Source organism: Dama dama, chromosome X, assembly GCF_033118175.1.
Source record: "Dama dama isolate Ldn47 chromosome X, ASM3311817v1, whole genome shotgun sequence".
Lineage (NCBI taxonomy): Eukaryota > Metazoa > Chordata > Mammalia > Artiodactyla > Cervidae > Dama > Dama dama.
Genome location: NC_083714.1, coordinates 23,659,351 through 23,683,347, shown reverse-complemented (window position 1 = coordinate 23,683,347; position 23,997 = coordinate 23,659,351). Strand labels below are relative to the sequence as shown.

The 23,997-nt window shown below is 42.7% G+C and overlaps 3 protein-coding genes across 3 annotated transcripts; 1 reads left to right on the top strand and 2 right to left on the bottom strand.

The window, feature by feature from the left end:
• The first annotated feature begins 26 nt into the window (after positions 1 to 26).
• Positions 27 to 1,290, top strand: RNF113A (ring finger protein 113A). The gene has a single exon (XM_061136192.1). The coding sequence runs from the start codon at positions 202 to 204 to the stop codon at positions 1,231 to 1,233; it is 1,032 nt and encodes a 343-aa protein (XP_060992175.1). The 5' UTR covers positions 27 to 201; the 3' UTR covers positions 1,234 to 1,290.
• Positions 1,291 to 5,287: 3,997 nt separating this feature from the next.
• Positions 5,288 to 5,972, bottom strand: LOC133051787 (oxysterol-binding protein-related protein 1-like). The gene has a single exon (XM_061136415.1). The coding sequence runs from the start codon at positions 5,970 to 5,972 to the stop codon at positions 5,289 to 5,291; it is 684 nt and encodes a 227-aa protein (XP_060992398.1). The 3' UTR covers position 5,288.
• LOC133051788 (oxysterol-binding protein-related protein 1-like) lies at positions 5,888 to 6,849 on the bottom strand. Its single transcript, XM_061136416.1, has one exon. It carries the CDS (start codon positions 6,594 to 6,596, stop codon positions 6,021 to 6,023), a length of 576 nt encoding a protein of 191 aa, XP_060992399.1. The 5' UTR covers positions 6,597 to 6,849; the 3' UTR covers positions 5,888 to 6,020.
• Between the last annotated feature and the right edge of the window lie 17,148 nt (positions 6,850 to 23,997).

Here is a 23,997-nt window from a genome sequence, read left to right as displayed (position 1 = left end):
ACGGGGCGCGGCAGGGCTCAAGAGGAGCGCGCGCCCGCGCTCTCGCACACTGCCTGCTCTCGCACACTCCCTACTCCCGCAGTCCTCTTTCTGCAGCAGATTTTGCGTCAACTCGCTGCCGTGCGCCCGACGTGCAGTAACGCCAGCCAGCCCCGCGCCAGCCAGCAGATCATCGCCGTTTCGGACCTCAAGACTCTAAAAATGGCAGAGCAACTTTCCCCAGGAAAGGCGACAGACCAGGTGTGCACCTTTCTTTTCAAAAAGCCTGGGCGAAAAGTGGCTGCAGGCCGCAGAAAGCGCCCGATCTGCAACCAGGAGTCCGGAGACAGCAGCAGCAGCAGTGACGAAGGGAACACTGTGGTTCGCCCGGAAAAGAAGCGAGCGGTCCACAATCCGATGATCCAGAAGACCCGTGGCAGTGGTAAACAGAAGGTGGCATACGGCGACCTGAGCAGCGAGGAGGAGGAGGAGAACAAACCCGAGAGTCTCGGCGTGGTCTATAAGTCCACTCGCTCGGCGAAGCCCGTGGGGCCGGAAGATATGGGGGCGACTGCTGTCTACGAGCTAGACACAGAGAAGGAGCGTGACGCACAAGCCATCTTTGAGCGCAGCCAGAAGATCCAGGAGGAGCTGAGGGGCAAGGAGGATGACAAGATCTATCGGGGAATCAATAATTATCAGAAATACATGAAACCCAAGGATACGTCTATGGGCAATGCTTCCTCCGGAATGGTGAGGAAGGGCCCCATCCGAGCTCCCGAGCATCTGCGGGCCACCGTGCGCTGGGATTACCAGCCCGACATTTGTAAAGACTACAAGGAGACTGGCTTTTGTGGCTTCGGAGACAGCTGTAAATTCCTCCATGACCGTTCAGATTACAAGCACGGGTGGCAGATCGAACGCGAGCTTGATGAGGGTCGCTATGGCGTCTATGAGGACGAAAACTATGAAGTGGGAAGCGATGAGGAGGAAATACCATTCAAGTGTTTCATCTGTCGCCAGACCTTCCAAAACCCAGTTGTCACCAAGTGCAGGCATTATTTCTGCGAGCGCTGCGCGCTGCAGCATTTCCGCACCAGCCCGCGCTGCTATGTCTGTGACCAGCAGACCAATGGCGTCTTCAATCCGGCGAAAGAATTGATTGCTAAACTGGAGAAGCACCGAGCTGCAGAAGAGGGTGGTGCTTCCGATTTCCCAGAAGACCCCGATGAGGATCCAGTTCCCATTACTTAAATTTCCCCATTATTCTCAAATCTCAAAATAAACGTTTTGTTGTTTTGGAAATCTTAACTCGTGTCCTTCCTTTCTAGGGAAAGTGAGTGAAAGGAAAAGGTGGGTGGTGAAGTGGGGTCCTGGATGGATGGCTTGCAAAAGCATCAAGGTAGGTAAAATCTGGAGTTTTACCTGGCATAAATGCTGCCTGTGTGTAACAGTTACTTTTCATAACCCTTTTACATAAATTTGGGGGATGGGAGAAGTTCAACAAAAGAGCTAGAATTTGCTTGAAGTGACCAAAGCTGTGATAAAAACAAGAACTGAACCTATTTATTATATCACAATTATGAATCACTTAATAATTTACGAAAGTATTTTCATGCATGATCTTTTGGGAGCCTGTAGTACTTCAAAATACACCCCAGCCAAGGTGTGTGTCAGGGGTTGGGAGAGCAGTGAGAGTGGGAGAATTAGGATGGGGGACCTGTAGCTAGACCTGCAACCTGTGTGTATGGGGAATGTTCCTTGCTTTCCTTGAAGCATAGGTAACTCCTTCCATGGATGATTGAAATGGTCTATGCTCCGGGGTCCAATATGATAGCCACTAGCTTCATGTGGCTGTTGGAACATTTGAAATGTAGCTGGTAGTGACCCTATGCAGTTCTGGACTGAACCTGTGAACCTGCAGAAGGCAAAAGCCTAACATTTTATAATCCAGTGTCTGAAACTGTATTTTCATAGAGCTGATCATGCCCTATTAATCTATGTACCTGTTTCCCCAACTAGTCTGTGAATTTCTCAGTGACCAGGCCAGTGCTTGGCATATAATAAGCACTTAATAAATAAACTCAGAGAGGTCTGAAAAAGGAGATCAGGGCCAAAGCCTTGAACCCAAGCCGAGGAGCTTTGACTATATTCTGTAGGTAAAGAGATTTGGGGAGGGGAACACAATCAAACTTTTTTTTTAATGTTACTATGGTTACAGGCTATCAGACTGCAGCAAGATGGAAGGCAGAGAGGCCAGTTAGGACAAATGACTAGTAAATTTTTATTGATCTGACTAGAATTTGGGCTGATCCCAGGGAAAAGATATAAGAATAAATTGTGGGTTAGAGTTTTTATATTCATATACATTAATCTATTTAAAGATATTCTTTGAGGAGCCACTCTTGTCAGGCACTGTGCCTAGCATACGGGATGTTAGCAAAGAAGATAGACATAGCCCCTGACCTCATGGAGCTGGACATCACACAGTGCAGATTTGATGAGTACAAAAACAAAAGTGCACTGGGCTGACCTCTCAGGATTAAGCCAATTCCAGCCCTTGAGAGAATTCAGAATCAAAGTCATTTCATACAATGTCATATATTCTTTAACAGAATGTTTTAAGTACAGTGGGGATACATGAGAAGCCTAGCGGGAAAAGGGATGGGGAATACATGTAAATCCATGGCTGATTCATGTCAATGTATGACAAAAACCACTACAATATTGTAAAGTAATTAGCCTCCAACTAATAAAAATAAATGAAAAAAAAACAAAGAAAAAGAAAGAAAGTATGACACAGAAAACAGCATTTAAGGGATGAGACAAAAAAAAAAAAAACCCAGGAGAACAAGAAAGAGAAAGTTGTAGAGGCAGTTGGAGAAAGAGAAATTTAGGTGGCGCTAGTGGTAAAGAAACTGCCTGCCAATGCAGAAGATGTAAAATGATGTAGGTTCGATCCCTGAGTCAGGAAGATCCTCTGGAGGAGGGCATGGCAACCCACTCCAGTATTCTTGCCTGGAGAATCCCTTGGACAGAGGAGCCTGGCGGGCTACAGTCCATAGCATCACAGAGAGTCAGACACAACTGAAGCAACTTAACAGACACACTGAGGTGGAAGGCAAAGGAAGACAGTGTTCTAAAAAGTGTTATGGAAAGAAACAGGACAACGAGTAGCAAAAATCATGGTATGCTCAAGGTATTTTTCATGTTTACAAGGTTTATGATTAAAATTTTTAAAAGAACTATTTTTATTACTCTAATTAAATGGTGCAACTTCATTTCATAGGTGAAAACTAAATAGTTATTCTTACAAATTAGAAAAAAATTAAATACGGGGGTGGTTCCCTAGTGGCCTAGTGGTTAGGACTCTGGGCTTCCACTGCCATGGCCCGGGTTCAATTCATGGTCAAGGAACTGAGATTCCCACAAGCCCTGTGGCATGGCCAAAAATAAACAAATAAATATGGGGGGATAAAGAGCATGCCAGCCGAGATGAGTTGCAGCTTGACCCTAAAGGTGCTAACCTAGTCTGAGAGTTCAGAGGAGGCTCCCCTAGGAGATGACCCTCAACTGGAGACCTGTAAATGGGGGTTAGGAAGAGGATCCAAGTCAGAGGGTCAGTATATCCCAAGGACCTGAAGTGAGAGACTGGCTTCAGCTAAGAACTCCAAGCAGTCCAGGATACTAGAGGAAAAAGACAGGTGGCCAGGTAGTCAGGGCCAAAGAACAGCCACCTTGCTGTCATGTTAAGGACTCTGGACTTTATCAGAAAGGCAAAGGGATGCCATCAAAAGGTTTTAAGAAAGAAAGTGAGCTGATCAGATTTGAATTTTAAAAAGATAATTCTGCAGTGTGAGGAATGGACTGTCTTGGAGACAAGACAGATCAGACTGGAGGCTGGTACACCAGTTGACGTGATATCATGGCAGACTGGACTAGACTGGGGACTGTGGACATTCATTTAATAAATAGTGTTTTTTGTTTTTTTACCATTCTAAAGCCTTTATTAGCATCAGGTAGATCATTTCATTATAACTTCTTAACTTCAAGACAGCCATTGAAATAACTTGCTGGAGGTTACCTAAGGCCCATAGGAGCAAAATCTCAGTCTGGGATTGGGTAGATAAATACCAAAAGATTAATGTACCCCAATTAAAGGGGCAAAGCTACTGTACAGTAGGTCTCCATACATATCTTAAGTACACAGGTGCCTTGCAAAACTGAAATGCTCGAGACCTCCTTTTATATAGTTTGATATTTATAATACATGAATACAACTGAGTTTCTCGGGTGGCATTTGTCAATGGAAGTTAAAGCATTTAAAAAGATTTGTCATTATGTAATGATGGTGCCTAAAACCTCTATTTCTATGGTATTTTTGTGAATTGCTAGGTTTTATTTACCTTTTAATTCTAATGACATTAATTATAGAAAACTGTACAAGTAAGTTCAGAGTACTAAAATAAGCAAATGAAATACTTTTTCCAGTTTATTTTTTTTTCTTTTTTTTCCCCTTTTTTTTTTCCAGTTTATTTATTTATTTTTTTTTACTTTTTCCAGTTTAGAATTTTCAAATCAGGAATGTCTCTTCCAAACATTCAGGCATTTTTTTTTCTTTTTAGGAATGGGAAGGAGTAAAATTGATAGGATTAGTGTGAAGAAAAGCCATCTTTTCAATGTAGTCTTCACAAAAATGACATAAAACCTTCTCTATATTTGAGCATATAAACCTCATATAGGAGAATTCTAACCATTACAAAGTTAAATCTAAAACATTCAAGCATGACAGCATAAAAATATTCAAATAACTTGATTTGGAATTACTATATAATTCCATAAAGCTAAAGTTACATTTAAGTATAAACTTCAGCAAATATGGCAATAGCAAACATCAAAAGCTTATTTGCCAGCAGTTTCCCATACCTCTGTATAAAATAGTATTCCAAAGAAGCATGACTGGATAGCAGAATTACCCATTTTTCCTAAGACTTTCATCACCAGTATCACCCTATGCCCCACTATTGTTGGGTGAAGTGCAAGTTATCTTGAGATGGTTTTTCCCTTTGAAAAAAGATAAGGAGAAACTAAGGAAGAAATTTTTAAAACATAGATTTAAGACTTATCTGTGGATGAGCCAAAACACCCCAAATTGTCTGCTGCTGCTGCTGCTAAGTCACTTCAGTCGTGTCTGACTCTGTGCGACCCCATAGACGGCAGCCCACCAGGTTCCGCCGTCCCTGGGATTTTCCAGACAAGAGTACTGGAGTGGGTTGCCATTGCCTTCCCCGCCCCAACTTGTCTACATTTTAGTAAATGTCAGGCAAATTGAAGTAGTTTCTGTCCCAGTAGCTGCCAGAATAAAGCCAGTCCTGGGCTCCGCTGTAGGGATTAGGGCCTTGATGGAACCACCTCGTCTTCCAGTCCTCTGACTCGGACCTGTTCTTGCATGCCACTCTTTGTTTCTCCTCGAGTTGCTTTTTTTCTTCACTGGCTTGATCCATCTCCCCATTCTCCATGGCTCTGATGTCAGGCCGCAGCCTGCAGTCTGTCTTAGGAAGCATGCTCTCCATCTCCTTGTCTACTTCATTCAAAACCATTGCAAAGCTAGTAAAATTATACATCTGGGCCGAATTCGGAGGCTGTGGGGCTATTCGCCACAAGAGAACGCTCCCAGGGATGACAAACACGCTCTGGGATTCTGGCACTGGCATTTCATCCGACTCCTCAGAAGCACTTACCTGTTTGCTGTTCTTCTCTTCAGTATTTTTCTTATCCTTTTTTTGGTAAGCAACAAATATGGCCAGGTCAACACTGTACAAACATTCTGTCCACTTCCCGTAGAGAGCACAGAGCTTCTTTTTGCTTTTATCTTGAATGTAGCCTTCAACTACGTGAAATTCTTTACCAAAAAGGCCGCATGGCTTAAAATTCAACAGGCATTTGTCCCCAGTCTTGTGGTTTGTGATCTCCACATTGCCATACTGCTCCATCCAGAGCTTTCCCACAATGATGTTGTGCACTCAGCAGGTAGGATTCACTCACGTATATGCTTCATTGTGTTCAAGGAGCTCCAACGTCATGGTTCCTTTGGGTTCTGCTTCTATGCTTTTCCCCCAGAACTTCAGTTTGGGATTGATTGAGCCATGAAAGATGAAATCATTGTTTAATCCTTCAGCATGAAATGCACTAATGGGTGGGTGATGGCTGACATGCTCAGAGATGAGTCTGAAACCAAGGTCATCTCGAACTAATTCATAAGTCTCTCCCAGAAGTGGGTTGAAAGGCTTTCCAGTGCGTTCCCACTGAGAAGCAACAGCAGAGACAACAAAGGCAGCTACCCACTGCATCCTTTCCACAGGATCTGCAAACCAACTGGCCTTGTGGATGAGGTATGCATGCTCCATGTATTCAGTGAGTCGCTGGAGGAAGCTCAAAGGCTCATTAAATATAACTGGCATGGTGATCTTGGAGAGTTCCATTCTGATACACTTTCTGAGGCTGCTCCAGATACTGAAGTCATTTCTGGAAAACATAGGGGAGGGCAGGCTTGTTCTGTGTTTTTTGATGCCTTTGGAGAACACGTCTTCACCACCAGAGTCCTTGCCTTCCGACATTCTGTGCTGTCTACTGCTCCGGGCGCTCTGCTTCCTCTTCCAAGGAGTGCGTGGTCGGTCACTGCTTCCAGTCTGCTCGGGGACAGAGCTCGCCCTCACTAAGGATGCTCAGAGGCGGGGAGCCTTTGACCAGAGAATGCTCTAATTCGTGATGTTCAGTGGCTAGAGTAGCCAGCGCTTCTGATAAAAATTTGGTTTTTCTCTTGTTCCTGTTCCAATTTCAAATTCCTCGCCTGGGCCGGGGCCGGGGCTCTCCCTGGCGGCTCACTCCGCCTGGTGCTGCTCGCTCCGCCCGGGGCTGCTCGAGGCTCCCGCACGAATGCGCTCGGCCTGTCCTTCCGCCTTTTTCCCAGCCCAGCCGGGAGGTGCGATCAAGGGCGACACCGCAAGGTCTCCCTAAGTCACCTTCGCGCGGTCCGCCCCCGGCTCCGGAGAGGTCGAGCAGGAGAGAGGCGCGGCCCAGGACCAACGCCTGGGCCGCCCGCGGTCCACGCTGGCCGGTCGGCTGCACCGCCGCCCTCCGGGGCTCCCGCAGGCCTAATAATTAGTTTTTGAACACCCACTATAAGCCAGGCATTGAGTTAAGCACTGGCGATACAGCCAGAGCAAAGGCACTCGAATCCCCACACTCTAGAACTTACATGAGAGAGCATAGCAGAATCGCACATGCATAATATATAACAAATGGAGCTAAGTGCTATAAAGAACACTGGATGAGAGAGCGTGCCCGGGGAGGGGGCATGTCATCGTATATAGGGTGGTCAGGGAGGGTCTCTTTCTGATAAGGTGACATTTGAGCAGAGACCTAAATGAAGCAGATAATCTGGGATAACAGCATTCCAGACAGAGGACACCAAGTACAAAAGCCCTGAGGCAGGAAAGTGCCCAATTTGTCCTGAGAACAGTGAGGAAGGAATTTAACGATCTGTTTTGGAGAGCCCATACAGAATGAACTCAAGGAAGAGGAAAGAGCTGTAAGATGAGATAAGAGAAGTAATGGGGGGTGAGGGCAGACTGTGTACAGCTTTATGAGCCATTGCAAGAACTTGAGGTTTTATTGTCGGTGACAAGGAGGGTCACTGGGAGGTTTGAAGCAGAGGACTCACATGATCTGACACTGGCTTTAGAAAGGATCCTTCTGGAACTTATGGGGGGTAGTGGAAATGTTTTATATCTTAACTGGGATGTTTGTTACACTAGTGTCTACATTTGTCAAACTCATTGGAATGTACATGTATGTGCATTTCATTGTATGTGATTAATATTTCATTAAGAAATACCTTCAAGTCAAAGGAGAAAAAAGAAACTGGTTGCTATGTAGAAAATACTCCAGGGTAGGCAGGTCAGGGGATGGAGTGGAGAGATCAGAAGGCTACTACTATTGTCCAGGTGAGAGATGGCAAGTGCTTCAAACCAGGTGGTGATGAGAAGGGGTCAGATTCTAGATGTAGTCTGAAGATAAAACTGACAAGGTGTCTTGGCAGGTTAGATATGAGGTGTTAGATAAAGAGTCAAGGTGACTCCAAGATTTTTGACTTGAGTAACTGGGTGGAAAGTGGTACCATTTAGTGAGATGGAGAAAGGCACATACAGAAAAGTACATAAAACACAACTTTGCAGTATAACAAGTAGCTCCATAGGAAGCCTTGGCATAACCACCACCCAGGTCAAGAAATACAAAACTAACAATGCTCAAGAAGCCCCTCAAGTATCCGGATTCTCCAGATCGCACACACAGGTAACCACTCTGCTGATTTTTATGGTAATCACTCCCTTGCTCTTTTCCCATTGATCTTCCTCTTTAGCTATATCTCTCTCCTTCCCTCTCACCAAGCCAAGAATAATGTATACTTAGTATCTTTCATTTTCTCGTAACAGCTTTACTGAGATACAACTTACGTATCATATAATTCATCGTTTTAAAATATGCCCTTGAGTGGCTTTCATTCACAAGTATATCCACAAGGTTATGCAACCATCCCCACTATAATTTCAGAACATTTTCTCAATACTTCAAAAACAAAAGCATATCCTATATCTGAAACTAACACAATAGTGTAAATCAACTATGTTCCAATAAAATTAAATTTTTTAAAAATTTGCTAATAATAAAAAAGAAAAGCATACCCATTAGCAGTCACTCTCCATCTCCCCATTCAGTAATCTTTCTGTCTCTATATATTTACCTCTCCTGGACATTTCATATCAATGGAATCATATTGGGTTGGCCCAAAAGTTCATTTGGGTTTTTTATGGAAAAACTGGACTGAACTTTTGGGCCAACCCAATACTATGTGTGGCCTTTTGTGTCTGCCTGCTTTCACTTAGCATGTTCTCAAAGTTCATCCATATCGTCGAGTATATCAATACATTCCTTAATGTGTCTGAGTAATACTCCATTTTACAGAGATACTACCTTTTGTTTATCCATTTATCAGTTGATGGACTTTAGATTGTTTCCACATTTTGGCTATTATGAGTAATGATACGTTCATGGGCACACACGTCTGTGTTTATGTGTATCTTCATTTCTCTTGGGGAGATACATAGGAGTGGAAATGCTGTTATATGGTTAACTCCTTAACCTTTTTAAAACTGTTTTTTAACTGAAGTGAAATTCACATAACATTAAATTAACCAATTTAAAGTGGTTAATTTTAATAAAGTGAACAGTTTGGTGGCATTCACAATGTTGTGAAACTACTGTGCGTGTGTGCTCAGTCACTTCAGTCGTGTCCGACTCTTTGTGACCCCATGGACCATAGCCCGCCAGGCTCCCCTGTCCCTGGGATTCTCCAGGCAAGAACATTGGAGTGGGTTGCCATTTCCTTCTCCAATGCATGAAAGTGAAAAGTGAAAGTGAAGTCTCTCAGTCGTATCCGACTCTTAGCGACCCCATGGACTGCAGCCTACCAGGCTTCTCCGTCCATGGGATTTTCCAGGCAAGAGTACTGGAGTGGGTTGCCATTGCCTTCTCCTATGAAACTACTAGCTCTATATAATTACAAAACATTTTCATCACCCCAGAAGAAAACCTCATACCCACTAAGTAAATGCTCCTGAGTCTCTCCTCTCAGCGTCTTCTGACAACCACCAATCTGCATTGTTTCCATGGATTTAGCTATTCTAAATACTTCATGTAAGAGGAATCATACAGTATGTAGTCTTGTGTCTGGCTTTCACTTAATACAATGTTTTCAAGGTTCATTCACATTGTAGTATGTATATGTATCAGCACTTCCTTTTTGAAGCTGAATAATATTCCATTGTATGTATACACCACAATTTATTATCCATCTTTCTGTTGATGGATATTTTTGTATTTTCCACCTTTTGGCGATTGTGAATAGTGCTACTCTGAAAAATGAGTGTCTATATCTTTGAGTACCTGTTTTACAATTCTTTTGAGTATTCACCTAGGAGTAGAATTGCTGGGTCATATGGTAATGCTATCTTTAACTTTTTGAAGCACTGGCAAACTGTCTTCTTTTAGCAGCTAAGGCATTTTATTTAGGAAACCCGAACAAACTTCTTTTTTAATTTACGTATTTTTAATTGAAGGATAATTGCTTTACAGTATTGTGTTGGTTTCTGCCATACATCAACATGAATCAGCCATAAGTATACATATGTCCCCTCCCTCTTGAACTTCCCTCCCACCCCTCTAGGTCTGAACAAACTTTTGGCCAACCCAATATATTCCTACCAGCAGTGTAAGAGGGCTCCAGTTTCTCCACATCACCAGCACTTGTTATTTCCCTTTTTCTTAAAAGCAATCCTAATAGGTGTGAAGCGATATCTCATCATGGCTTGGATTTGTACTTCCCTAATGACTAATGCCTGAGCATCTTTACATGTGCGTGTAGGCCATTGTATGTCATCTTTGGTGAAATGTCTATTTAAGTCCTTTACCCATTTTTTAATTGGGTTTTTTGACTCTGGGTTCTTCAGTTGTAAGATTTCTTTATATATTCTGGATACCAGGGCCATATCAGATAAATAATGTACAAAATTTTTCTCCCAATCTGAGTTGTCTTTTTACTTTCTTGTTGGTATTCTTTGAACCATAAAAGGTTTTGATTTTGATGAAGTACAATTTAACCACTTTTCTTGTTATTCATGCTTCTGGTGTCACATCTGAAAATACATTGATAAATCTGAAGTCATAGAGATTTACCCTTATGTTTTCAAGAGTTTTATAGTTTTAACTCTTTCAGTTAGGTTTTTGATCCATTTTAATTTTTGTGTATGGCATAGGATAAGGGTTTGATTTCATTCTTCGGCTTGTGGCTATCCAGTGATCTAGCACCATTTGTAGAAAAGACCATTGAATGTTCTTGGTACTCATAAAATGAATCAGTTGACTGTAACCAAGTGGGCTTGTTTCTGGACTCTCAGTTCTACTCCATTTACCTATATGTCTATTCTTATGCCAGTACTATAAGGTCTTGATTACTGTCATTTTATAGAAAGTTTTAAAATCAGAAGTGTGAACCTCCTTATTGTTTTGGATATTCTGGATCTCCAAAATTCCTTATGAATGTTTGAGTCAGCTCATCAACTTCTACAAATAAATCAGCTGGGATTTTAATAGAGATTTCACTGAATCTGTAAATCAATTTAGGGATTATTTCCATCTAAATAATGTTAACTAATATGGGTAATTCCCTGGTGGTCCTGTGGTTAGGACTACATGCTTTCACTGCAGGGGGCCTGGGCTCGACACCTGGTCAGGAACTAAGATCCTGCGAGCTGAGAGGTGGCAAGGCCAAAAATAAATAGATAATATTAAATAATAGTAATCTTCTAATCAAACTCAGTGAACATAGGATGGTTTTCCACTCATTTTAATCTTTAATTTCTTTTACAATTATTCAAGGTATTCATTTGTAATCCTTTTTATCTGTATGGGATCAGCAGTAATGTGCCCTCCTCATTTCTTTTGTTTTTTCCTTTTTTGGCCATGCTGCATGTCTTGTGGATATAAGTTCCCTGACCAGGAACTAAACCCAGGCTGGGCAGTGAAATGCTAAGTTCTAACCATTGGACTGTCAGGGAATTTCCTATTGATTTCTGATTCTAGTCATTTGAATCCTCTTCTCTTTTGTTATTTTTGAGTCAATCTAGCTAAAAGTTTGCCAATTTTATTGATCTTTTCAAAGAACCAACTTCTGGTTTCATTGATTTTTCTCTGTTGCTTTTCTAGTCTCTCTTTCATTAATTTCCTTCTAATCTTTATTATTACCTTCCTAATACTTGCCTTGGTTTAGTTGGAAAATACATTTTTCCAGTGTTTTATTTTTTTAATGATTGTATTTATTTATTTTTGGATATTTTGGGTCTATGTTGCTGCACTCAGACTTTCTCTAGTTGTAGCGAGTGGGGGCTACTCTTTGTTGGGGTGTGTGGGCTTCTCACTGCATTGGTTTCTCTTATTGCAGAGCACGGGCTCTAGGGCACACGGGCTTCAGTAGTTGCAGCACGTGGGCTCAGTAGTTGTGACGCATAGGCTTAGTTGCTCTGGGGCATGTGAGATCTTCCTGAACCAGGGGATCGAACCTGTGTCCCCTGCATTGGCAGGTAGATTCTCAACCACTAGACCACCAGGGAAGCCCAAGATTCATGTCTTAATGCCTCAGAACCAGCTTCAGATTTATAGTTATCTAATTCCAGTGAGACATAAAACATTCCTAAATACTTCTATTCTCTTTTGTCCTTTTCATGATACATATTACATCTATAAATGTTACAAACTGACAATACATTATTACAGGGGTCCCCAACCCCCAGGCCACAGACTGATACCGCTCTGTGGCTTGTTAGGAACCAGGCCACACAACAGGAGGTGAGTGGTGGGTGAACAAGCATAGCTTCATCTGTATTTACAGCTGTCTCACATGGGGAATATGAGCGTGAGCTCCCCCTCCTGTCAAATCAGCAACAGCATTAGATTCTCAGAGAAGCACAGTAAATGTAATGCATCTGATCATTCTGAAACCACCCCTACCACCACCCTGGTCCATGGAAAAATTGTCTTCCATGAAACCAGTCTCTGGGGACTGCTGTGTTATAATATTATTTCATATACTTTTATGACTTTTACAGGACCTAAGAAAAGAAAGGAAAACAAGTACATATTTATACCTTCTGTTATATTAACCTTCTTTTTATCATTTCTGATTCTCTTTATTTCTTCTGGTAGATTTGAAAAACCATCTGGAGTCATTTTCTTTTTTTTTATTATTATTATTATTATTTTTTTCCAGTGGGTTTTGTCATACATTGATATGAATCAGCCATGGTGGAGTCATTTTCTTAGCCCAATACATGTTTGTTCCACCCACCTCTTTTGTGCTATTATTGGAAAATATATTACATTTCTGTTATAGATTCAACAATACAGTACAGATATATTATTTTATACAGTTAATATATAAATTGGTTGACAGAAGAAGGGAGAAGAAATATGCATTTATATTGTTTTTTAAATAATCCAGTTCAGTAGTTCAGTCGTGTCCGACTCTTTGCAACCCCATGGACTGCAGCACACTAGGCTTCACTGTCCATCGCCAACTCTCAGAGCTTGCTCAAACTCTTGTCCATCGAGTCGATGATGCCATCCAACCATCTCATCTTCTGTCGTCTCCTTCTCCTCCTGCCCTCAATCTTTCCCAGCATCGGGGTCTTTTCCAATAAGTCAGTTCTTCGCATCAGGTGGCCAAAGTATTGGAACTTCAGCTTCAGCATCAGTCCTTCCAGTGAATATTCAGGACTGATTTCCTTTCGAATTGACTGGTTGGATCTCCTTGCAGTCCAAGGGACTCTCAAGAGTCTTCTCCAACACCACAGTTCAAAACCATCGGTTCTTTGGTGCTCAGCTTTCTTTATAGTCCCACTCTCACATCCACACATGACTACTGGAAAAACCATAGCTTTGACTAGATGGACCTTTGTTGGCAAAGTAATGTCTCTGCTTTTTAATTTGCTGTCTAGGTTGGTCATAGCTTTTCTATCAAGGAGCAAGCATCTTTTAATTTCATGGTTGCAGTCACCATCTGCAGTGATTTCGGAGCCACTCAAAAGAAAAGTATTATACAACTACTATTGGTTTGTAGCCTCAGGAGTTCCCCTGAGTGAAATCTGAAATTGACCCCCTTACATGGAGCATAAGGAGAGACCAATGAAAGAGGCAGACCACTCCAGATTTTCAGGTTGCAGTTTTAATAAACAAGGGAAGTTACATAGGAGGCTTGTCTTGGGTGGCTGCAAGCTGAATAAATCCCGCATCCACCCACCAGATTCACTCTCATAACAGCTTTCATATATAATGTAAAGCAGTGTTAATTATATATATTTTTCTTATAACTTGAAGTTTGTACTGTAAACAGACAATGTTGAGTGCCATTCCAGTTCTACAAGGATCAAGTCATTGGCCACCACGGTCACTGACCTACAAGGACACCCTGAAAGAATTTAGGATGAAGCATTGTGTGTTTTAGATAAATGGACCCCTAGATAGTTAAAATGCATATCTAAGGAAGAATTTCAATGACCCCATTATTCTCGCATCTTCCCATACTTAGAAAAGTACTAAAATCATTAACTGAGATACTTGATCCTCATGAGCAGTAAACTTTCACCAAGATCTTGACTGCACTATATGTACTAGCTCTTCCCCTAACTCTTTGAAACTATTTCTCAGAGTTTTCTGAGAGGCTGTCTCCTGGGCTACAGTCCTCAGCAAGAGTCAGAATAGATTCAACTTACAGTTCTTACATTGTGTTCTTTCCAGTACCTTTTGATTACTTTCATTCAACTCCCCCTCCCCCCACCCCCACCTCTGGTAACCACAAATCTGATCTCTTTTTCTGTGAATTTGTTTGTTTTTGAAGTTTAACTGACCTACAATACTAGGTTAGCTGCTAGTATACAGCATAGTGATTCCATATCTATATATACATTTCAAAATGAGCACCATAATAAGTCTACTTACCACTGAGCAGTATCCTTATGAGAAGAGGAAATGTGGATACAACAAGAAATCAGGGGCCTTCCCTGGTGGTCCAGTGGTTAAGAATCTGCTTGCCAATGGAAGTGACATGGGTTCGATCCCTGATTCTGGAAGATTTCGCATGCCTCAGGGCAACTAAGCCTGAGTGCTACAACTACTGAGCCTGCATTCTAAAGCTCCACAAGGAGAGAAGCCACTGCAATGAGAAGCCTGCATACCATAAATAGAGTGGCTCCCACTCACCACAACCAGAGAAAGTCCGTGCACAGCAAGGAAGATCCAGCACAGCCAAAAAAAAAAAGAAAAAGAAACATCAGGGGTACATGTACATAGAGGAATGACCATGTGAGAACATAGTGAAAGATAGCCATCTGCAAGCCAAGGAGAGAGTCCTCAGAAATAAAACATGCTGATGCGTAGATCTTGGAATTCTAGCCTCTGGAACTGTGAGAAAGTAAATATATGCTGTTTAAGCTGCCCAGTCTGTGGTATTTTGTTATGGCGGTCCTAGCAAGGTAATATAGGGCTTACTTTGGCCACCTGATGGGATTCCCTGGTGGCTCAGATGGTAAAGAGTCTGCCTGCAATGTGGAAGACCCGAGTTCGATCCCTGGGTCGGGAAGATCCCCTGGAGAAGGAAATGGCAACCCATTCCAGTATTCTTACCTGGGAAATCCCATGGACAGAGGAGCCTGGTGGGCTACAGTCCATAGGGTCGCAAAGAGTCAGACACGACTGAGCGACTTCACTTTGGCCACCTGATATGAAGAGCCAACTCATTGGAAAAGACCTGATGCTGGGAAAGACTGAGGGCAGGAGGAGAAGGGAGCGACAGAGGATGAGATAGTTGGATGGCATCATCGACTCAGCGGACATGAACTAGAGCAAATTTGGGGAGATAGTGATGGACAGGGAAGCCTGGCATGCTGCAGTCCGCAGGGTCACAAAGAACTGGACATGACTGAGAGACTGAACAACGACAACAGGTGGCACTAGTGGTAAAGAACTTGCCTGTCAAAGCTAATTAATATAAGACCCTCTAGTAAGTTTTTCATTTAAGTTACTGTACCTTTCAATTCCAGAATTTCCAATTCTTTTTTATATATAATTTATTCTTATTGAGTTCTCTATTTCATACAACATTGTCTCATACTTTTATTTCTTTAATCATGGTTTTCTTTAGTTCTTTGAATGTATTTATGATGGATACTTGAAGTCTTTGTTAAATCTGATACCTGGTTCTTCCCTGGTGGTTCAGTGGCTGAGACTTTGTGGTCCCAATGCAAGAGGGCCTGGGTTTGGTCTCTGGTCAGGGAAATGGATCCCACATGCTACAGCTAGGACCTGGCACAGGCAAATAAATAAATATTTTTTAAAAATCTGACACCTGGTTACTCTCACAGATGGTTTTTGTTACCTGTTCCTCCCCGAGTATATGGGTAATATTTTTCTGTTTCTTTGTATATCTCTTAATATTTTCATTGGAATCTGAGTGTTTTAGGTAATATACTGACTCTGGGTATAGGCTCCCCAGCCACCACTCCGGGCTTCTTATTGTTATTTGCTTACTGAAAGGCTGGATCATTATTGAAGTCTCTCCTTGCTATCCACCCCTCACTGTACCCCTCCCAGTGTAAACCTCTGATGTTGGTTCTCAGGGAGTATGGCCTTGGTGAACCCATAGTCTCCCAAGATGACAGTGGTTTTGACAGGTTTCTCTGTCTCTTTTCCTGACAGTACCCAGCTGTTAGACTGCTTTATTTGCAAAATTGTTGTTCTACTGTCTTCTACAACACCCTGAGGCATAAACTGCTCTACTGTCCATCCCAATCAAACGAGAGCACCTTTGGAGGACCAGTTCCTGAGGTCAGTGTTTGAGCTTTGTTCTGCACCTAGGAGGGCTCCTTATGCAGTTTTCTTCTTAGAGGAGCAGGCCTACAATTTAGTTTCTATCTCCACTGAATCTAATCATCTTAAATCCTCCCAAAGAGCAAACTCCTTTTACCACAACCTCCACTGTGTTTGAGAATACCCTTAAAGCTCAAATTTCCTCATCCCATGTTGCTAATGAAGTCAGTTCCTTTGGGATGAGATTAGCGACTGTTTTGTGACCTCCCCCAAAGAAAAAGCTCCAAGCCAAGACTCTGGGATTGAGGGCTGAGGTTGTTTCTTTCTGCGCAACCTCCACACTTTAGGACTTGAGTGCTAGGTAGAGACGTGGCAGTAGACTCGGGTCTTCTCAGCTTGCCTCTACCAGTGTGGAACCACCACATCAGCCAGGCAGTGGTGATCAGGGCCCCAGTACTTTCGGCCCCACCGTGCTCAAGGTAGAGTCTCTGTCCCACCAGTGGGAGCTGGGTGAAAGCAGGGACCCCAACCTTTCAGCCACATTACCCCAGTACTTAGCCATAGCAACAGGTAGCCAGAGGCAGGATAAGAAATGGCAATGTTTTGCCCTTCCGAGGAAGATAGCCCTCTATAGGAGCTACAAAGAGAGGGAGCCCTGTATTCTTGGCTACACCAGTCTGAAATGGAGCTTCCATCTCACTGAGCTGGGAAGTGGGAGGGAGAGAGCAGTCTTGGTTCAAATACCATAGGCTCTTGCTGTTCTTATAGAATCTTAGTAGATCTTTCTTTCTTCCTTTCCTTCGTTCTTTCTTTTTGCTGCATCACATGGGAACTTAAGTTTCCCAACCAGAGATCAAACTGAGCCCCCCTGAAGTGGAACCATGGAGTCTTAACCACTGAACAGCCAGGAAAGTCCCAGTAGATTTTCTTGGATAGGTATTTTCTTCATTTGGTATATACTCTTAGGATTATTTCCAGAGACTGTAAATGGTTGTTGTTTTTTTTAATAATCTTCACCAGTTTCACTGGGGAATGGGTCCATGGAGCTCCTCATGCCATCTATAAGAATTCAGTCTTTCCTCCCACTTCCTCTTTAGCTCACCAAAAAGCCTTCTTTTGGCCTTACCATTTCTCAGGGACATTATTAGTGATGACCAATATCTTGTTTCCCTTCCTTCTGGGGCACAGGAGACTACACTTCTAAATACCCTGAATTACACAATGCCACATGGCTAGATCTGACCAAGGAAATGTGAACAGAAGCAATATCTGCACAAAGCCTCTATTTGAGTCTCCAGTTTCTCCCTTCCCCTGCCCAAGTGAACCTGGAAGCCTCCTGTGGAGATGATGAAGTTAACATATCAAAGCATAATAAATTTTTAGTCACCCCAGGGGGGACAGATGTTTTGATGAGTTTTCTGGACCTGATGCAGACTTAGGGAAAGGTAGAGTCTTGTCTCACACCACTGAAATTTCTGGTCTTGTCTGTATTGCAACATCGCCCACCCTGTCTTGATAAATTCAGCATTCCAAGAAATTCCCTGGCGGTCCAGTGGTTAGGACTTGGCACGTTTACTGCCTTGGCCTGGGTTCGATCCCTAGTTGGGGGAACTGAGATCCCACAGTCTGTGTGTTGCAGCCAAAAAATAAAATAAAGAGGTTAAAAAAATTCACTTGGAGAAGGCAATGGCAACCCACTCCAGTATTCTTCCCTGGGAAACCCCAAGGACAGAGGAGCCTGGTTGGCTATAGTCCATGGGGTTGCAAAGAGTCAGACATGATTTAGTGACTAAATGAGGACAGCTGGGCTTGAAACCCAAGGTCTCCCTGGCTGTGTGACCATAGGCAAGTTACTTAGCCTCTCTGAGCCTGTTTTACCTTTTGTAGAAGAGACACAAATCCCCCATCTTGGGATGGTCTGAAGGTCCCTGAGGACATGGAGCTCAGACACTGTCCCTGGCCACCCTCAGAACCCATTCCAGTTCCTGGGAAACTCTAGTTAGGGCCAACCCTCTGGCCAGTTACCAAGGCTCAGAAGGGAGGGAGCTGAATAACTGAAGGCTGGGGGTAGCAGTCCCATACTGACAGTGGGGACTGAGGTCTGCTGAGACATGCCTACTGGAATGGGGGCTGGGAGGCACCTCCCTCCTGGCTCTGCAGATCCCCACTCTGGCCCAAGTTCCCCTCCTCCAACTTCACAGCCTGGATGCCAGCTAGGGACCTGGGTTTGGGGGCTCCTGCCTCTCAGTCAGGTCAGGGGTGGGAGCAGGTCCAGGCCTTCCTAGGTTATGCTTTGGCAGAAAGACTGGTGAGCCTGGCTGGGTATAGTGGCAGCCTGGGTTCCTGCACTGGGTTTCCTGTGGTCTAATGCACATCCTGGTTCTTGGTTTTCCCATCTCTAAAAAGGGCGTCATGATAGCACCTGCACCGAGGTTGGGGAGGGGAGCGGAGCTGAGAGGACACGGGCTAGCAGACACGAAGAGGACTGAGGGGGTTCCTGGAATGTGATACTCAGTTTTCAAACCAGGAAGGTCTTAGGCAGATGGGGACAAGTTGGTGACTCCACATCTCAGGCACCTAGATAATAGTGCCTGGCAGGTGGTCAGAGCTCATAAAAGCTGGTCCTGGGGACACAGATGGGACAGACTCCCTATAGTACCCTAGGGTCCCCAGGAATCCCCAGGACCGTAGTTGTGTATTCAGAGCAATGGTGGACTACAGTTTTAGGATCAATCAGCCAGAAACATGAGACTTGTGCCAAATTAACATCAGATGGAGCAATGCGGGGGATGGGACATAAAACAGGGACCTTGGATTTCCTCATGGACAAGGGCAGGGAGGTCAAGTGAACAAAATAGAGCCTGAAGTGTTGAGGAATCAGGTTAGTCCTGAGCCTGGGGAAAGGAGGGCTGGGGAGGGGTCAGTATATGAAGAATCGAGGTTAATTTCAACAGAGGTAGAGCTAAATGATTATTGATTTTGTCTGAATGGACAATATATTCACACAGTTCAAATATCCCAAAACCTAAAAAGGCCTTTGTTCTCCCCTCTTCTTCATTCCCACCCCACTCCCTTCATAACTGCTGTTAGGTTATTTTCTTCTCTTTGAACTTCAAAGACAAGCAAACCTGCATTTGTATTCTTATAGATCTCTGCATCTTTAGACAGTATTTTCAGTCCTGCTTTATTACTTGCATCTGAACCCCCCAAATTCAACACTCCACTGTAATGACTTTTGCTAAGGTCACCCAGCCTTAACAAAAGGTTTATACCTTTCTAAAGTATAACCCAGTTCCAAATTACAATTTTTAGTATATACCTTATTTGATTTCTCTGCAGCATACAACTGCTACTATTTTTTTTCAACTGCTACTATTTATAGAGACACACGTGGCTAGCATTTTATAAATATTACCTCATGATAATAAAATGAAATCAAACGTGTCAGATCAGGGGTCCTAATTTGGCGGTAGTGGAAACTAAGTCACTGTGGCAGAGAGGTTAGCCCCTGTTTCTAGAAAAACAGCCCCTGGTTGAAACCACTGGTCTAGGTATACCAGACAGCCAGCATTTCCTAACATGACATGCTGTTTCATACCTCGGATAATTTGCATAAACTATTTCCTTCATCTGTTATATCTTCCCGCCTCCTCCTCTGCCTGACATTTGTTAATGGTTCAAATACCTGCTTAAAACACCTTTCTTGGGTAAAGTCTTTGTTTCCTGTGTTAATTTCTTTTCTGTTTTTTGGCCATGCCACACAGCATGTGGGATCTTAATTCCCTGATCTGGGATTGTACCTGTGACCCCTGCATTAGAAGTGCAGAGTCACCACTGGACCACCTTAATTTCATTTTTTTTTAGCTTCAGTGCCTAACATAGTCCCTGGCATAGAGTAGGTGCTGAATGAAGAAAAGGTAACATTAAAATATAGGTGCTGAATAAATGTTTGCTAAAAGGATTAATCATCATTATCAGGAGATTTTTACTGAGATCCTTGAGCACTGAATTTCATAAAGGGTATAAAGCAGGATCCTAATTCTAGGGTGGTTTACAATTTAATGGGTGTGATAGAAACTGTTAATTATCCTCCATTATCCTTTCTATCCTTTTGTCTTGAATAAAAGAAGCCCTGATGTCTGCCTAGTAAACATTTCCCAACCTCCCTTACTAAATCCTAGTCTTGTGATATAAGTGAAAGTGGTATGTGTCCTTTAAAAGAGGAGGGCATGTTCTTACCTTCCTCCTTCCTTTTGGCTAGAATGCAGATGAATTGGCTGGAGCTCAAGCAGCTATTTTGGGTTTTTTTTTGTTTGTTTTCAAGCAGTTATTTTGGACTATGAAACAGAAGCCTCATGCTAAGGCTGGTAAAGCAACAATAGAGAACAAGCCTGTGTCCCTGATGAACATGAAGCCACTATTCCCACCTTGGACTTCATGCCTTCTGACTTCATTTATAGGAGAAACAAATAGACTTTATCTTGTTTTAAAAAGTATTAAATTTTATCTTAAGTAATTGAGTTGGGAAGACCAAAAGCAGACAAGATCTGGATTGAAGCAGAAGAGCAAAACAGAATCCCAGGAGGCCTGAGGTAGTTTGCACAAGGGTATACAATTGCAAAAGGGGTTCAACATCAAGGATGCATCAGGCCCAGAGGTGCTTGGGAGCACAGTTTAAATTCTCTACACCTGCAAAGTGCAGGGTCCCTCAAGCTGAGAAACAAACAATAGTAACAGCAAAAATGACAGTAAAACAGATCTGAACTGGTGGAAATCAAGGGACCCAGTAAAGGCAAACACAAAATTTATCTGTAAGGACATTCTTATACCCAGAAACATGGGACTTCTACAGAGAGCAAGCCCAATGAATATGGGCTTATAGCTAAGATTATAGACCACATCAGGAAATCTTCCCTCTGCCTGAGGGAGGAGTCAGAAGAGGCAACAAATGGGATAATTTACATCTGAGGAACTAGATAATCAGTTCAGTTCAGATCAGTTGCTCAGTCATGTCCGACTCTTTGCAACCCCATAGACTGCAGCATGCTAGGCCTCCCTGTCCATCACCTACTCCCAGAGTCCACTCAAACTCATGTCCATTGAGTCGGTGATGCCATCCAACAATCTCATCCTCTGTCGTCCCCTTCTCCCCCTGCCTTCAATCTTTCCCAGCATGAGGGTCTTTTCCAATGAGTAAGTTCTTCACATCAGGTGGCCAAAGTATTGGAGTTTCAGCTTCAGCATCAGTCCTTCCAATGAATATTCAGGACTGATTTCCTTTAGGATGGACTGGCTAGATCTCCTTGCTGCCCAAGGGACTCTCAATAGTCTTCTCCAACACCACTGTTCAAAAGCATCGATTCTTTGGCGCTCAGATTTCTTTATAGTCCCACTCTCACATCCACACATGACTACTGGAAAAACCATAGCTTTGACTAGATGGACCTTTGTGGGCAAAGTAATGTCTCTGCTTTTTAATATGCTGTCTAGGTTGGTCATAGCTTTTCTTCCAAGGAGCAAGTGTCTTTTAATTTCATGGCTGTAGTCACCATCTGCAGTGATTTTGGAGCCCAGAAAAATAAAGTCTGCCACTGTTTCCATTGCTTCCCCATCTATTTGCCATGAAGTGATGGGACAGGATGCCATGACCTTAGTTTTCTGAATGTTGAGTTTTAAGCCAACTTTTTCACTCTCCTCTTTCACTTTCATCAAGAGGCTCTTTCGCTCCTCTTCGCTTTATGCCATAAGGGTGGTGTCATCTGCATATCTGAGGTCATTGATATTTCTGCCAGCAATCTTGATTCCAGCTTATGCTTCATCCAGTCCAGCATTTCTCATGATGTACTCAGCATATAAGTTAAATAAGCAGGGTGACAATATACAGCCTTGACGGACTCCTTTCCCAGTTTGGAACCAGTTCCCGATTGGAAGCACTAGACCATTCAGGTATGACCTAAATCAAATCCCTTACAATTATACAGTGGAAGTGACAAATAGATTCAAGGGATTAAATCTGATAGACAGAGTGCCTGAAGAACTATGGACAGAGGCAGTGATCAAGACCATCCCCAAGAAAAAGAAATGCAAAAAGGCAAAATGGTTGTCTGAGGAGGCCTTACAAATAGCTATGAAAAGAAGAGAAGCAAAAGGCAAAGGAGAAAAGGAAAGATATACCCATTTGAATGCAGAGTTCCAAAGAATAGCAAGGAGAGATAAGAAAGCCTTCCTCAGTGATAAATGCAAAGAAATAGAGGAAAAGAACAGAATGGGAAAGACTAGAGATCTCTTCAAGAAAATTAGAGATACCAAGGGAACTTTTCATGAAAAGATGGGGGCAATAAAGGACAGAAATGGTATGGACCTAACAGAAGCAGAAGATATTAAGAAGAGGTGGCAAGAATACACAGAAGAATTATACAAAAAAGATCTTCATGACCCAGATAATCAAGATGGTGTAATCACTCACCTAGAGCCAGACATCCTGGAATGTGAAGTCAAGTGGGCCTTAGGGCCCACTATGAACAAAACTAGTGGTGGTGATGAAATTTCAGTTGAGCTATTTCAAATCCTAAAAGATGATGCTGTGAAAGTGCTGCCCTCAATATGCCAACAAATTTGAAAAACTCAGCAGTGGCCACAGGACTGGAAAAGTTCAGTTTTCATTCCAATCCCAAAGAAAGGCAATGCCAAAGAATGCCCAAACTACCACACAATTGCACACATCTCACATGCTAGCAAAGTAATGCTCAAAATTCTCCAAGCCAGGCTTCAACAGTACATGAACCGTGCACTTCCAGATGTTCAAGCTGGATTTAGAAAAGGCAGAGGAACCAGAGATCAAATAGCCAACATCTGTTGGATCATTCAAAAAGCAAGAGAGTTCCAGAAAAACATCTATTTCTGCTTTATTGACTATGTCAAAGCCTTTGACTGTGTGGATCACGATAAACTGTGGAAAATTCTGAAACAGATGGAATACCAGACCACCTGACCTGACTCCTGAGAAATCTGTATGCAGGTCAGGAAGCAACAGTTAGAACTGGACATGGAACAACAGACTGTTTCCAAATCAGGAAAGAAGTATGTCAAGGCTGTATACTGTTACCCTGCTTATACAATTAGGGATAATAGAGCAATCCAAAAGAGCTTTTGGAAAAAGGAAGGAATAAGAACCATAATACAAAAAAATGTTAAAGCATTAAAAAAGGTGGATTTGAAAAATATCCAAAGAGAAATTTTAGCAGCATCTCTGTCTACTACCTACTACATGCCAGTAGCACTGGTAACAACTAAAAAATAATCATTAAACTTTGAACAAAGTTTATAAATGGATAGACTAGACACAGCCAAGGAAAAAAAAGTCACTGAATTAGAATACAGATCAGAAGAAATGACCTGGAACCCAACATAGTAAAACAGTAAAAAGAAAACCTGGTTACATGCTAGGGGGGATGAGACATTCCAACACACATCTAATAGGGAGTCAAGAAGGAGAGAATGAGAGACAGACAATATTTGAAGAAATAACAATTGAGAAATTTT